The 15,042-nt window shown below is 33.8% G+C and overlaps 1 protein-coding gene across 6 annotated transcripts in view; it reads right to left on the bottom strand.

Moving 5' to 3' along the window:
- Window positions 1-1,891: 1,891 nt before the first annotated feature.
- Window positions 1,892-15,042, bottom strand: part of CACNA2D1 (calcium voltage-gated channel auxiliary subunit alpha2delta 1) — a 521,990-nt gene continuing 508,839 nt past the window's right edge. For all 6 annotated transcript variants that reach the window (XM_061413778.1, XM_061413783.1, XM_061413780.1 and 3 more), the window contains one exon: window positions 1,892-5,779. In XM_061413778.1, the coding sequence (XP_061269762.1) occupies window positions 5,663-5,779 (117 nt within the window). In that variant the 3' untranslated portion in view covers window positions 1,892-5,662. The remainder of the gene's footprint in view (window positions 5,780-15,042) is intronic.

Below are 15,042 nucleotides of genomic sequence, written 5' to 3'. Positions count from 1 at the left end.
TGATAAAGTAGTTTTGAAAAACTAAACCCATGCATCCAAGAAAACTCAAACTTTGAAAAACTTCACGAGTGTGCGTTTTGGTAAATATTTTAATCCACTACTACTTACAATATATAGTCAGGTGACTGAGTCCAGATTTAATCTTGAAAACATTCATGGCAGCAACAGAGAAACTGCCTAATTTATCATTACAATAAATGTGTTGAAGAAATGTTAAATCTAGCACACTAGACACTGGTGTATGCTTTTTTAAAATTTATAATAGATATGAACATGTGACATGATTACTAATTATAGCAAATTACATTGGCTTTCCAGTTACATAGTAATGTTAAATTTTTAAAAATATGCTTATTTAAAATAATCTATTAAATAAAAATATTATTATATAGTATTGTTGATTATATACCAATTTATAGAAAACTGTATTGGTGCTTTGTGAATAATGACCCAATTTTAAGATATAAAGAATTTGAGAATCAAGAAGTGCCCAAGACCTTGAAGTTATCAGACCTTCATATAAGGAACTTAAAATTTTCAGCACTAACCCATAAGGTCAGAGAGAACAAGCTTTTCATATCTAAAATTCTAAGGCCTCGTTGAGATATTGCAAAGAATAAATGTTAAATACACACACATATTTTTAGTGTTATACTTGAAGTAATGGGGCAACTGTGCAGCAATGGATAGTTGATTTTACTGTATTAAATTGTTGTTTAGTACTGAGTCGTGTCTTAAGTAGAGGTGTTCTGAATGTGTTTGCAGGTAGAGGGAAGAAAGTCTGTAGAAAAGGGAGACTGAATATGCTTGAGAAAGGAGGATTGATGAGGCGTGGTCCCTAGGGAAGAGGTGGGGATGGGATCAAGATGATTGATAGAGGAAATGAGGGTAGCAGGGAGTAAGAGGATTGATTGAGGGGATAAATTGGTTCAGAATGAAGCCAGATGTTCAAAAAGCAAATGTTATTCACCTTACCCTTTTTACTAGTTTCCCTGTTAAAATGCCTTGATCAGAAACAAGGAGTCAGATTTTCCAGTAATCACCATCATTGGTAGCCCACATACTACATTCCTCTTCTGTGTAGGTATTCTTGCTCTCTTTCTTAAAGAGTTCCCAAAATGAAAAATAGGCTTACATTATATTAGATTCTACAGAATACCAGGCTCATTACTTAATAGGTGAGCATAGGAGGGCAGGTGGTAAGCTGGTCTAAATGTAAAAGGCATATACAAGTTAAAAAATTCTGTATATTATATTTCACTGTGTCAGCTTTTATTTGCTATAACGTAGCTATCAGCTAGGAGGGATAGTTGTGTTAATCACATGTATAACAGTTATATGCATTTCATATATTTCACTTGTTTCTTTCAAACTATTTTCCCACAGTCTTTAAAGAAGCATGGAAACATTATTTTTGTATAGAAAAAAATTTCTTACGTAAGTCAAAAGTTTGTTTTAATAAGTTCCTAACTATCTTGATGGCAGAAGCACATGTGAGAAGGGTCAGAGTTATGCAAAGGAGTTGCAATTAAATTTGTTTGTGAGTTGAGGTTGAAACTGTAAAAGCACTTTTATAATGCCAGATTTTATTTTCACAATCTACAATTCTCTCCACTGGAAAGCCTGCTTTCTTAAACTGTATGTATGACAGAGACCTCTGGTTCTTTGAACTGAATTTTAAATAATTAAATAATCAAAGCTGGTGACTTTAAATGATAAACTTTTATTCTGAATATACTGTTTTTGCACAAGATTTAACACAACATTTTCTGGGATTATAAATATTTTTATAACAGTAATATACAAATTTTTACAAAAATGTTTTTATCAGGCTAATTTCCACAAAAGTGTCAAGAGAACATAATAAAGGGGAGAAAGTATCTTTTGTTCACAAAGCCACTTGGCCTTTTTCATGGATGCACACTGAGCATTTCAATAAAAGTATCCCTAATAGAAATGATCCAACAACATACAGCACAACAAAAAAGACAGCTCTGTCAGGTCACACTGTAGACTTAATTGGCATCTTTTCAAGACAGTATCCCATTAGTCTCAGAATTTCTTTGAGTTAATCTTGTGAATTAGAAATAAAGTAGATGAAACTGTTGGTAAAGGTTTTCTAAGACTTTAACATCCTGGAACTTTTTCAAGAAATCAAGAAACTTCATACCTTTGCTTTATTGATTTGTTCTTTACAGAAATGTACATGGAATAATAGCGGTATTAACATTCTGTGCTATGGGAAAACAACACAGGTCCCGGCTCCAGATAATTGTAACATATTTGAAACTGTGGGCAGGTGAGACCATCATTCTACTGTATCCTCTGAGTCACAACATCCATTTTGTTTCCCTAGGTCAGCCTCTGTACCTCTAGACACTTTAATGTCAACTAACATGATTAATGGAATAGTTCAGAGTTTAAATTAAGACATAGAATTTAAGCTTTGGTGGAGAGAAAGATTTAAATGAGATGTAAAATACAAAAGAGCATCAAATAAGCAAGTAACACTTGAGTTGCAAAGGTCACTTAAAAGGGATACTGCCTATTTGAACCCAGTAAGGCCAGTTTTAAAGTTAATAAAAGGAATATTATAGGAAAACTTACAAATGGCAGCAACACTGTCTAGATTTTTCCAAGTTAAGCAATAATGCCTCAAGCATTAGAAACATGAAAAAAGATCATACTAAAATCTTATTAGACCCAGGACCTAAAAATCTCTTCAGTCAAACTTGCTAACTATGTCATGTTAAAAACCTGTTACAAATATGGACCACGATTGGTGTTTGGCAGTAATGCTGGTTGTTCAAATGAAGAAAATATAAACAAATCATTAATGCAAAATCCATTTCTGTTATTCAACTCCAATACAAGACTTATTTTGGTTTTGTTTTAGTGAAAACTACACAGCTGCGTGAGCATAGCAAAACATTAGGTAAGCAAAAGGAGTTCAAAAGCTTTTTTCTTGATCTCTTGTACTATTAAGTCTTTGAAAATTAATATTATAACAGGCTGTGATTTAAGTTATTGTTCAACAATCAAAACTCAGAAAAATCCTAAAGTAAACATAATAATTGGATGGGATGAGTGTTACGGTCTTTCAAAATGCATGAAGACTAGTATTAGGTATGAGAACAATTTTTAGTCAGAGAGCATGTTCTTACCCAATTTATTAACATATATGTGGCTGTCATAATATATGTTTAATTTATAACAGAAAATAAAGGATCATGGCAAGACTCATATACATAAATATATTTTGATGGCAAATGAAATCAAATAGGACTCTGCCAGGAGATGCCAAGTTTCACTGTGATGAACACAACATGTAGTTGATGAAAACACACTTCAGTGACATTAGCCATGAAAATATATTTAATAGATTTTAAAGATAATTTTAAGGTAGTCTGTTGTATGCTGGAAGCAATTTGCTTGTTTTAATGTGCGTCGTTTATGTACACAAGCTAACATAACTATATTTCGATATCCCCTTCTCAACACTTTCATGATTTAAAATAGTCTAGCAAAAGTTAACAATAAGTTTTAAATATTTAATTAACAAACAACATGATTTAAACATATTGTTACTAGAGTGAGAAGTTCCATATTTTTTTAAATCACTTTGGTGTTTTCTAAAATGTCAATACCAGTTACAAATGAGACTACAAAACCACAACAATGTATTAGAAATGGTAACTGATGTCAACTCTTAGAACGATAGTTGGCAAAGTGATTCCATTTCCCCCTAGCCCCGTTTTTAAATAAAAAAATATTTTAAATAAGGAAATGTACACAAGTGGTGCCTAGGGTATATTAGTGGTGAAGGGAATTACAAATGTGTGCAAAGCTAAAAACAAAACAAATATATCTTTTAAACTATGCTAAAGAATTGGTTATATCTTTGATATATGAAGCATATTAAAGCATACTGGATAATGTTAATAAGATTTTTACTTAAAAATGATATATAAGAAAATTTCCAGCATAGACACATACCAGTTTCTGGCATGTTTGAAAAAAAGAGCAAATATCTGCATACTTCCAGCCTTCAGCAGAATTATTCCCTATAATTGTTACACATTCATTGTTTTTATCCTTTCTTCAAATACTGTTTAACCCTGAAAATAATCTTTAAAAGCATAAATAAATTCTACCATATTACTCTATAATGAAATATCTGATTTAATACACTAACCATTTTCACTAATGAGGTTGTATAAAAACAATTTTGATTATTCACAATCAAGTATTCATGTGCATACATAAGAGATTCAAGGTTTCCTATTTGTTCAGATTATTGTAAAACCCTCATCAAACTGTGTGGAAATTTTGGTCAAGTGCTCGTATCATTTAAAACGGAGGCAACAAAAGCAGCAGCGAGTTTGGGATTGTACGTGCTAGTATTCCAGCGAACAGAGAGGAAACCTAGGATGTCTCTTCACTGAGAACATATATGTACTCTTCAAAAAATAAATGTGTCAAATCTGATTTATGTACTTAAAATATCTGTACATAGGTTTTCAGGCAAAAGCACGAATCTGTATAAAATCCATTAATTCCCATTTCACCATTTACCTAATCCAATCATTCAGCATTTACATTGCACAGTATATTCAGAGTAGTTTAAAGACATTTTAAAAGATGACTTAAGTGCATTACACTGCAAGGTTCAGATTCTTACATAACAATAATGTCACTCAGTTAACTTTTCAATGGACTATACTCTACAGTAAGAGAGAAACAAACCGAAAGTTAAAATAGCAGCAGCATCATGCAAAATACCCTTGGTAACCAAAGTTCATTTATCACAAGAAAAAACATTTCCCCTCCCCCCAACAAGCTTTTCTTAGAGCATTTTGAAGTTTCTGGCTAGCACTACGGAACTTTACTGTGAACAAAAAGGACATTACATCAAAGCGTTTATTAAGGGCTCACATATATGAGGACATATGTCGCATATTAATTCTACCCTCAAGCACCTTTAATTTAATTTCTTAGTTATTATTTTCAAACAATCAATCCATTATACCCACCAAAACTTGGCCATCATTTGTGTTATATTTCTGGCAGAGAAGCCATTCTTCATAAGGCATTTTATTCATGGCATTTTTTTTTTTTTGTAGAAAATAAGCCATTATTTCTATTTTGTCAGATTATACCAATGTTAATTCTTTCTCCCTCTGTGTCTCTCTATGTATTTCCAATAATAACTACTCAAAGCAGGAAATAATTTTTAACAGAAGAATAAGTGAAGGAAAATAAAGCAACTCTTTTCCCCAAGAGATTTTCTTGGTAAAAGAACAAGGATTGCAGCAAGTCAAAATCAAGACAATTTGCATGATCCATAAGCAACTGTGTGGGGAGCCCTTTAACATGTAATCACCAACAATGCAACAACAAGTTTTCAAATTTTCCAATAGAGCATGTATAGAATTCTGCTTCGATGTTATACATAGATGATGCAGCATTCACACAAGTTGAAGGATCTGACACCCTGACATGCAGCCAGTGGGTGCCTTATGAGTCTGCGTCTTAGATGGATGCCATGGGGTGGGCCCAGCTAGTGGTCTGCTGAGTTTGCAGTTGACCCTATTTTAATGCAGTTGAGGGCTCCTGTTTCAGCAGGGTCTGGAGTTTAATCTGCAGATTTGGTTTGAGAAGGTCATAACTGGTGGTGTCTGCTGCCAGATAAGAGCCAAAGTAGCACACACTGGATGCCGATGATGGACCACAGGGAAGGGTTTAATCCAGAGACACCACCACAGTCGGTATAATCCTCCTGTTGGAAAGAAAAGGGAAAAGAAAACTCCTGAAAAATATTTCCTAAGACATCTTTCCAAGTACCCTATGCTTAGTCCACTCACCTTAAAATGCTGCTTTGCTTTGAATCCAGATAAATTACATTGTCCTATATTTCACTATTCAACAATTTTGGATTAATCAATTTTTCCAGGACCATTTGAAGAATGCCTTACATTTTTAGTTGTAGAGTCTGATGATTATTAAAGGAAATACTTTAATAATAAATGCTGAGTTGAGTGATACACCAATTTCTGAAGTAAAAGAAAACCCTTACTTTCACAGTGTCAAGCATCCTTATATATTTATAAATATAAGATATAAAAATGTAACAGTCTGTTTTATAATTCCAAAGAATTAACATATTAGCAATTATGCTCTATAAGGCAAAGTTTGAGACTGGTAGAATAAATAAGTAAATTTGAAAAATGAGCATTTATTTTCCATATCCAGTATCAAAGGTTGTACATGTAGCATCTGGACCTTCGTCAAGAATTAAACAAACAATAATGTAGTTGAACCCTCAAGGAAGGACACTTTGAAAACTTATATCCAAAATAAAGAGTTAAGCTAGCAAGAGAGATTTGTTCTATTCAGAGAACCATGAAATATAAGCTACCCATTTGCTCATTTGAATCCCCTATTGTCTACTCGTGGATCATTAGATTCCTTGGTAACACAAAATTACTGTTATTCCTAGGTTCTGTATTCTGTAATATTTTTTGCATCCTTTGATTCCTTTATGAATTGCATTTTAAAAAAACTTCCTATCTTAATTTAAGAGGTAAAATGACTAGGCATAAGATAAGCTACAAGGATATATTATACAACATGGGGAATGTAGCAATATTTTATAACTATAAATGGGATAAAAACCTTTAAAAATTGTGAATCACTATATTTTACACCTGGAACTTTAATATTATAGGTCAATTATACTTCAATTAAAAAAAAAAAAACTCCACAAGAAAATCCCTTATCTCATTGTTTTCCTGAACATCTTTTAAGAATTTACTAATCCAAGGTTCATCTGTTCTAATAGTCAGAATAACAGGTTATGAAAGAATATAGTAAGAATATTTTTACAAAGACTCTAAACTCCCAGACACTAAAACAATGGCTCTTTTTGCTCAGTAGCGTTTAATACAGTGCCTGTCACCGAGCATATAAATTTCTTCTTGAATTGTATTTTAAGGCAGTAGAAGTCTGTTAAAGGTAAATCTGAAGCAAAATAATCCACTAAAGAACATTTTGTTTTTCACATCTCAGAGGTGGGATTCCTGGATCGTATAGTAATTATATTTTTAATTTTCTGAGGAACCTCAATATTGTTTTCCATAGTGGCTGCACCAATGCACTCTCCCACCAACAATGTGTAAAGATAGTCCACAGCCTTGCCAGCATTTATCTCTTGTCATTTTGATAATAGCCATTCTAACAGGTGTGAGGAGATACTCGTGGTTTTGACTTGTATTGTTCTGATGTTTAGTGACATTAAGTATCTTTTCATGTACTATTGGACATCTGTATATCTTCTTTGTAAAAATGCTTATTGAGATCCTTTGCTAATTTTAAAATCAGATTATTCCTTTGATACTGAGTTATATGAGTTCTTTATAGATTTTGGATACTGGCCCCTTATCACGTACACGAATTGCAAACATTCCCTCCCATTCTATGGGCTACCTTCTAATTCTGTTGTTTTCCTTTGCTGTGCAGAAAATTTTAAGTTTGATGTTATCCCACTTTTTTGTTGTTGCCTTTGCTTTTCCATGGTGACAAGTCCAAACAGTCATGACCAAAACCAGTGCCGAGAAGATGACTCCCTGTGTTTTCTCCTAGATTTATCATGGTTTCAGGTCTTCAAGTCATTAATCCATTTTGAGTTGATTTTTGTGTATGCTGTTAAGATAGTGGTCCAGTTTCATTCTTCTGCATATGGCTGTTCAGTTTTCCTGTTACTGCAGCTGCTTAATATAGTGAACAGCTATACATACATATAGTAAACATAATATAGTGAACAGCTATATATACATCAAATCAAGATGTTATCATGCATTCAACTTTCTCCTTCAAGATTGCTTTGGATATTTGGGTCTTCTATAGTTTCATATATATATTTTAGGATTGTTCTAATTCTGTGAAAAATGTCATTGAAATTTTGATGGTGATTGCATGGAATCTGTGAATTACTTTGGGTGGTATGGATGTTTTAACAATTCTTCTAATCTCTGAGCTCTGAATATCTTCCATTTATTTCTTTCATCTCTGCCTTATAGTTTTCAATATATAGGTCTTTCACTTCTTTGGTTAAAATTATTCTTATTCATTTTGATGCAATTTTAAGTGGAATTACTTTCTTAATTTCTCTGAGAGTTCATTATTATTATACAGAAATAAATGTTCTTTGTACATTAATTTTATATTTTGTATTTTTACTTAATTTATTAACTCAGTTTCTTGGTTGAGTCTTTAAGACCTTCTATATATAATATCATGTAGTCTATAAATAATGCCTTTATTATGTTGATACACATTCCCTTTATATCCACTGTTTTGAGAGTTATCATAAACAGGTGTTGAATTTTTGCTGAATGCTTTTTCTGCATCTGTGAAGATGATCGTATGATTTTTAGCCTTCATTCTGTTAATGTGTATATCACATCAGTTGATTTTGTGGTTTGTGAACAATCACTGCATTCCAGGAATAAATCCCACTTGATCATGGTATATGACCTTTGTAAAGTATTGTTGAATTAATTTGATAATGTTGAGAATTTTTCATCTATTTTCATCAAGGATATTGACTTGCAATTTTCTTGTAGTGCTCTTGTCTGGTTTTGGTATCATGGTAATAAGACTGGCTTTGTAAAAATGAATTAGGAAGTATTCATTTCTCTCTTATTTTTTGGGAGTTTAGAAGGGACAGGTATTAATTGTTCTTTGAATATATGGTAGAATTCACAAGTGAGGCCATCTGGTTGTGGACATTGTTGGAAGGTTTTTGATAACTGATTCAATCTTCTTACTAGTAACTGGTCTGTTTAGATTTTCTATTCCTCCATGAATGGGTCTTGATAGGTTGTATGTTTGTAAAAAATTATCAATTTCTTCTAGGTTGTTGGACTTTTTTGCAATTTTAAATTGTATTATTATTTCTTCCTTTGTCTGTTAATATTTGCTTTATATATTTAGGTGCTTCTATGTTGGAGAAGGAAATGGCACCCCACTCCAGCACTCTTGCCTGGAAAATCCCATGGACAGAGTAGCCTGGTAGGCTACAGTCCATGGGGTCACAAAGAGTTGGACATGACTGAGCGACTTCGCTTTCACTTTATGTTGGGTGCATAAATATTTACAAAATGTTTATATCCTGTTGTTAGATTGACCTTTTTTAGTATGTGATGATCATGATGTCTCTTACTACAGTTTTTGTATTAAAGCCTATTTTGTCTACGTATATACCTATCCAGCTTTCTTCTGGTTTCTACTTGTATGGAATATCTTTTTCCATTTCAGTCTGTGAATGTCTGTAAAGTTGAAACGGGACTCTATAGTTGTTATAACTGTTATAAATATAACATGTTTATTTAAACCTCATAATATTTAGTGCTATATATACAATAAGTTATAACATCTTACCAACTTATTTTGAGACTTAAGTTCAAATGTATTCTAAAACTCTTTTCTTCATGTTCTATGCTTTTGATTTCACAATTTACATATTTTTAGTCTGTGTAACCATTGATTATTGTATGATAGCTATTTTTACTATATTTGTTTATGTGATTAACCCACTGTCATTACAATATTAGATTATTCTGAATTTATCTATTTTTACCAGTGAGATTTATACTTTGATATGTTTTCCTGTTACTAATTAGTGCTGTTTTGTTTCAGTTTAAAGGAGTGCCTTTAACATTTCTTGTAAGGTCAGTCTAGTGGTAATGAACTCCAGTATTCGCTTGTCTACAACTCTTTATTTATCCTTCGAATTGGAAGGACAGTTTACTAGATAAGATTATTTTTGGTTGGTAGGTTTTTTTCTCAGTACTTTACATACATCATGCTACTCACATCAGGCTTGCACATTTTGGTGGAAAGATACTGGTAGGTCTCTGTTTGTAACAAGTTTTCTTGCTTCTTTTAAGATTCTCTTATTACTTTAAAAATTTTTAATATTTATATTAGAATATAGTTGATACACATTGTCATGTCAGTTTCAGGTGTACTGCGAAGTGATTCATTTATACATAGACATATATCTACTTTTGGGGATTATTTTCTTATATAGCTTATTATAGAAGGCAATGGCACCCCACTCCAGTACTCTTGCTTGGAAAATCCCATGGACAGAGGAGCCTGGTGGGCTGCAGTCCATGGGGTCGCTAAGAGTCGGACATGACTGAGCGACTTCACTTTCTCTTTTCACTTTCCTGCATTGGAGAAGGAAATGGCAACACACTCCAGTGTTCTTGCCTGGAGAATCCCAGGGATGGGGGAGCCTGGTGGGCTGTCATCTCTGGGGTCGCACAGAGTCAGACACGACTGAAGTGACTTAGCAGCTTATTATAGTGTTGAGTGGCATTTCCTGTGGTTTACAGTTGATCCTTGTTGATTATTGTAGGTATATTAGTGTGTATATGTATTAATCTCAATCCCAAAATGTATACCTCCCTGACATTTCTCTTTCGGTAATGATGTTTGTTTTTGAAGTCTGTGAATCTGTTTCTGTTTTGTAAATAAGTTCATTTGTATATCATATTTTTAAATTCCACATATGTGATATCATATGCTATTTGTCTTTGTCACTTACTTCACTTAGTGTGATACTCTCTAAATCCATCCATGATATTGCTGCAAATGGCAATATTTTGTTCTTTAATGGCCAAATAATACTCAGTTGCATATATGTACCCCAGGTTCTCTACCTATTCCTCTGATGATTGACATGTAGGTTGCTTTCATGTTCTGTCTGTTGTAGATAGTGCTGTGATGAACACTGGGGTGTCTGTCTCTTTTCCAATTATAGTTTTCTCCAGATCCAGGCCCAAGAGTGGGAGTGTTAGATCATACAGTAACTCTATTTTTAGCTTTTAAGGAACCTGCATATTGTTCTCCACAGTGGCCACCTTCCCAGCAACAATGCAGGAAGGCTCCCTTTCCTGTGCACCCAGTGTTTTGTGGACATTTTATGATAGTTGTTCTGATCGGTGCAAGGGGACACCTCATTACAGTTCTGATTTCAATTTCTCTAGTTAGTGATGTTGAGCATCTTTTCATGTGCTTTTTGGCCATGTATGTTTTATTTACTTATAATTAATTTTTATTAGTGTATAGATGATTTGCAACATTGTTGGTTTTCTCTATATAGCAAAGTGCATCAGTTATATGTGTGTATAGACAGACAGGTAGATAGATTCTTTTCCCATGTAGGTCATTACAGATTATTGAAAAGAGTTCACTGTGCAAACAGGTGTCTATAAATTTTTATAGTATATAATAATATTTTAACAAGTTTAAATTATTTTGTATAGTCAGTGTATGTCATTCCCAATCTCCCCATTCACCCCTCCTGCCCCCCTTTTCCCCTTAATAACCATGTTTGTTTTCTATATCTGTAACTCTGTTTTTGCTTTGTAAATAGGTTCATTTGTACCATATTTTAGATCCCACATGTCCTCTGCATGTCTTTGGAGAAATTTAGATCTTCTGCCCATTTTTGATTGCATTGTTTATTGATATTGAGCTGCATGAGCTATTTGCATGTCTTGGAGAGTAATGCCTTGCCAGTTGATTCACTGCAAGTATTTTCTCCCGTTGTGTGGACTCTCTTTTCATTTTGTTTGTGATTTCCTTTGCTGTGAAAAAATTCTTGAGTTTAAGTAGGTTCCATTTGTTTGTGTTCATTTTCATTACTCTAGGAGGCTGATCCAAAAAGATAGTGCTGTCATTTATGTCCAAGAGTATTCTGCCTGTGTTTTCCTCTAAGAGTTTTATAGTATCTGGTTTTACAATTAGGTCTTGAATCCATTTTGAGTCTATTTTTGTGTGTGGTATTAGAGAATGTTCTAGTTTCTTTCTTTCACACATGTAGCTGTCCAGTGTTCCCAGCACCATTTGTTGAAGAGGCTGTCTTGTCTTCTTTGTCATAGATTTACCAGAGATTGTCTTGCCATCTTTGTCATAGATTTACTCTTGAAAATTTAGAGACCAATACAAAGACACATTAATTAAAACATATTAGAAATAAAACGCTGTGTAAATTTAAGGCGTACATGTTAATTTGATAATTTATGTACTGTAATATAATTGCCATTGTAGTGATAATTAGCACCTCTATTGTATTACATAAATATCTTTTTTTTTAGTAGTTGGAATAATTCATTTATTAGTTTCTTAGCAAGTTCGATGACTATAGTAGTTTTCTATATTCAGTGTACTGTGCATTAGCTCTCTAGAGCTTATTTACTACCTGTTCTAAGATTTACCCTTGAACAACATGTGTCTTATCCCCTACCCCCTAGTCCATGGTAACCACCATTTATTCTGTTTTTATGAGTCTGGCTTTTTAGATTTTACACACGGTACTTGTCTTTCTTAATTAGCATAATATGCCCAAAGTCCACCCATGCTGTTGCAAAGGGCAGTCTGCACTTTCTCGTGGCTGAAAAGTATGTTGTTGTGTGCCTATATGCACACATAAGCATAAATGCCACCTCTTGTTTATCTGTTCACTGGTTTACGGACATCTAGGTTGGCTCCATATCTTTTTTTTTTTTTTAATTTTATTTTTAAACTTTACATAATTGTATTAGTTTTGCCAAATATCAAAATGAATCCGCCACAGGTATACATGTGTTCCCCATCCTGAACCCTCTTCCCTCCTCCTTCCCCATACCATCCCTCTGGGTCGTCCCTGTGCACTAGCCCCAAGCATCCAGTATCGTGCATTGAACCTGGACTGGCATCTCGTTTCATACATGATATTTTACATGTTTCAATGCCATTCTCCCAAATCTTCCCACCCTCTCCCTCTCCCACAGAGTCCATAAGATTGTTCCTGACCATTGGGAATAATGCTACCCTGAATGTGGAGTATGGTTATTGCCTCAAAATCCTGTTTTCATGTCTTTTGCATATATACCCAGAAATAGAATTGATGGATCATAATACTAGATTTATTTTTATCTGAGGAACCTCCATATTGGTAGCACCAATTTACATTTCAACCAACAGTATATAAATGTTCCCTTTTATTCGTATTTCACCAATACCTATTGTCTCTCATCTTCATGATGATATCCATTCCAACAGGTGTGAGGTGGCAGGTCACTGCAGTCTTGTGTTTCCTTGAAGAAAGGTCTATTTAGTTTTTCTGCCTGTTTGTTAGTTGGATTATTTTGTTTTTGAGTTTGAGTTTTTTATATATTTTGGATTTTGGAGATAAAATCCCTTATCTGATACATGGTTTGCAAATTTTTTCTTGAAATCTGTTGCTTTTTCATCTGGTCAGGTGTTGATTTTGCTGTGGAGAAGCATTCGAGTTTGATGTAGTCTCATTTGCTTATTTTTGCTTTTACTGCATGTACTTTTGGTGTTACATCCAAAAATCATTGCCAATAACAATGTTGAGGAGCTTCCTATGTTTCTACTAAGTTTTATAGTTATTAGGCTTTATTTTTAAATCTGTTATCCATTTTGAGTTAATTTTTGTGAGTGGTGTAAGATAGGAGTCCAATTTCATTGTTCTGCATTTGTTTATCCCATCTCCCCATCATCATTTGTTAAAGAGGCTATTATTTCCCATTGGGTGTTCTTGGCTCCATTAGCAAATATTAGTTGACAGTGTATGCAGGGATTTAATTCTGCTCTGTTCTGTTGGTCTCTGTCCATTTTTATGCCACTACCATACCTTTAAAAATAATTTATTATTACTGTAGCTTTGTAGTAAAGTCAAAAACAGGACATGATACCTCCGGCTTTGTTATTTTTTCTGAGAAATGCTTTGACTATTTGCAGACTTTGTCACTTCATATAAATTTTGAGATTTTTTTTTCTGTCTGTAAAGAATACCATTGGTATTTTGATGGAGATTGTGTTGAATCTACAGTTGACTTTGAGTAGTATAGATATTATAACAATATCAATACTTATGATCAATTAATATGGGATGTCTTTCCATCTGTTTGTGTTGGCTTCATTTCTTTCAGGAAAGTCTTGTAGTTTTAATTTAATAGAGAACTTTCATTTTGTTGGTTAAAGTTCTTTCCAGATAGTTTATTGTTTTTGATGGCATTGTGAATGTGACAGCTTTAGATACTTCATCTTTTGTGTAGAGAAATACAACTGATTTTTGTATGCTGGCTTTAGACCCTGAAATTTAATAAAATTGTTGATTAGTGAGAGTTTTTTGGGGTAGTTTTTATATACAGAATCGTATCATGTGCTATGAATTTGGAGGTATTTCCTCTTCCTTACTTGGTTTGCGTGTTATTAGGATACCTCTTATCTGTAACTCTCTAGGCTTCCTAGATTTGGATAGCTGTTTCTTTTCTCAGGTTAGGAAAGTTTTCAATCGTTATTTCTTCAAACAGTTTTCTACCCGTGTCTGCCTTTCTTTTCCTTCTGGGACACTAGAACGTGAATTTCAGTCTACTTGATGTTGTCTTGTAAGTTGCTTTAGCTTCACTTTATCTTCACTTTCTTTATTCTTTTTGGTTCCTGATGGAATGAATTACCGCTCTGTTTGTGAGTTTACTGATACTTTCTTCCACTTCATCTAGTCTGCTATTTGAACTCCTCTCTATTGGCCTTACTGTATTTGTCAGCTCTGTGACATTTGTTTGATACTTTCTTGTATATTCTTTGCTGAAATTCTCAGTTCATACATTCTTTTCCTGATATGGTGACCATCCTTATGACCGTATTTTGAACTCTTCCTCATGTCAGTCACTCTTCTCTGTATCATTAAGGTCTGTTTGTGGAGTTCTCTTTCTTTTAAAACATATTTTTCTGTTTCTTCACTTTCCTTGACACTCTGTGCTGTGGTTTCCCTTGCATCCTAGTAGTTGAGGGTGTGCTAACATCTGTCAGTGTCCCAGTGGGGAAGATCTCGGTCAGCACTCAGAAACAGGCTGATTGGAGGCTGGATCCTCAGGCAGCAGCTTCCAAAGTATGCCAAAGCACCTCTTTCAGGGAAAGACTGCAGGATGGGCATTTCTGTCTGCTCCCTCTGTGCTG

This window comes from Bos javanicus, chromosome 4 (genome assembly GCF_032452875.1).
Source record: "Bos javanicus breed banteng chromosome 4, ARS-OSU_banteng_1.0, whole genome shotgun sequence".
Lineage (NCBI taxonomy): Eukaryota > Metazoa > Chordata > Mammalia > Artiodactyla > Bovidae > Bos > Bos javanicus.
This window is presented reverse-complemented; position numbering and strand designations above follow the sequence as displayed.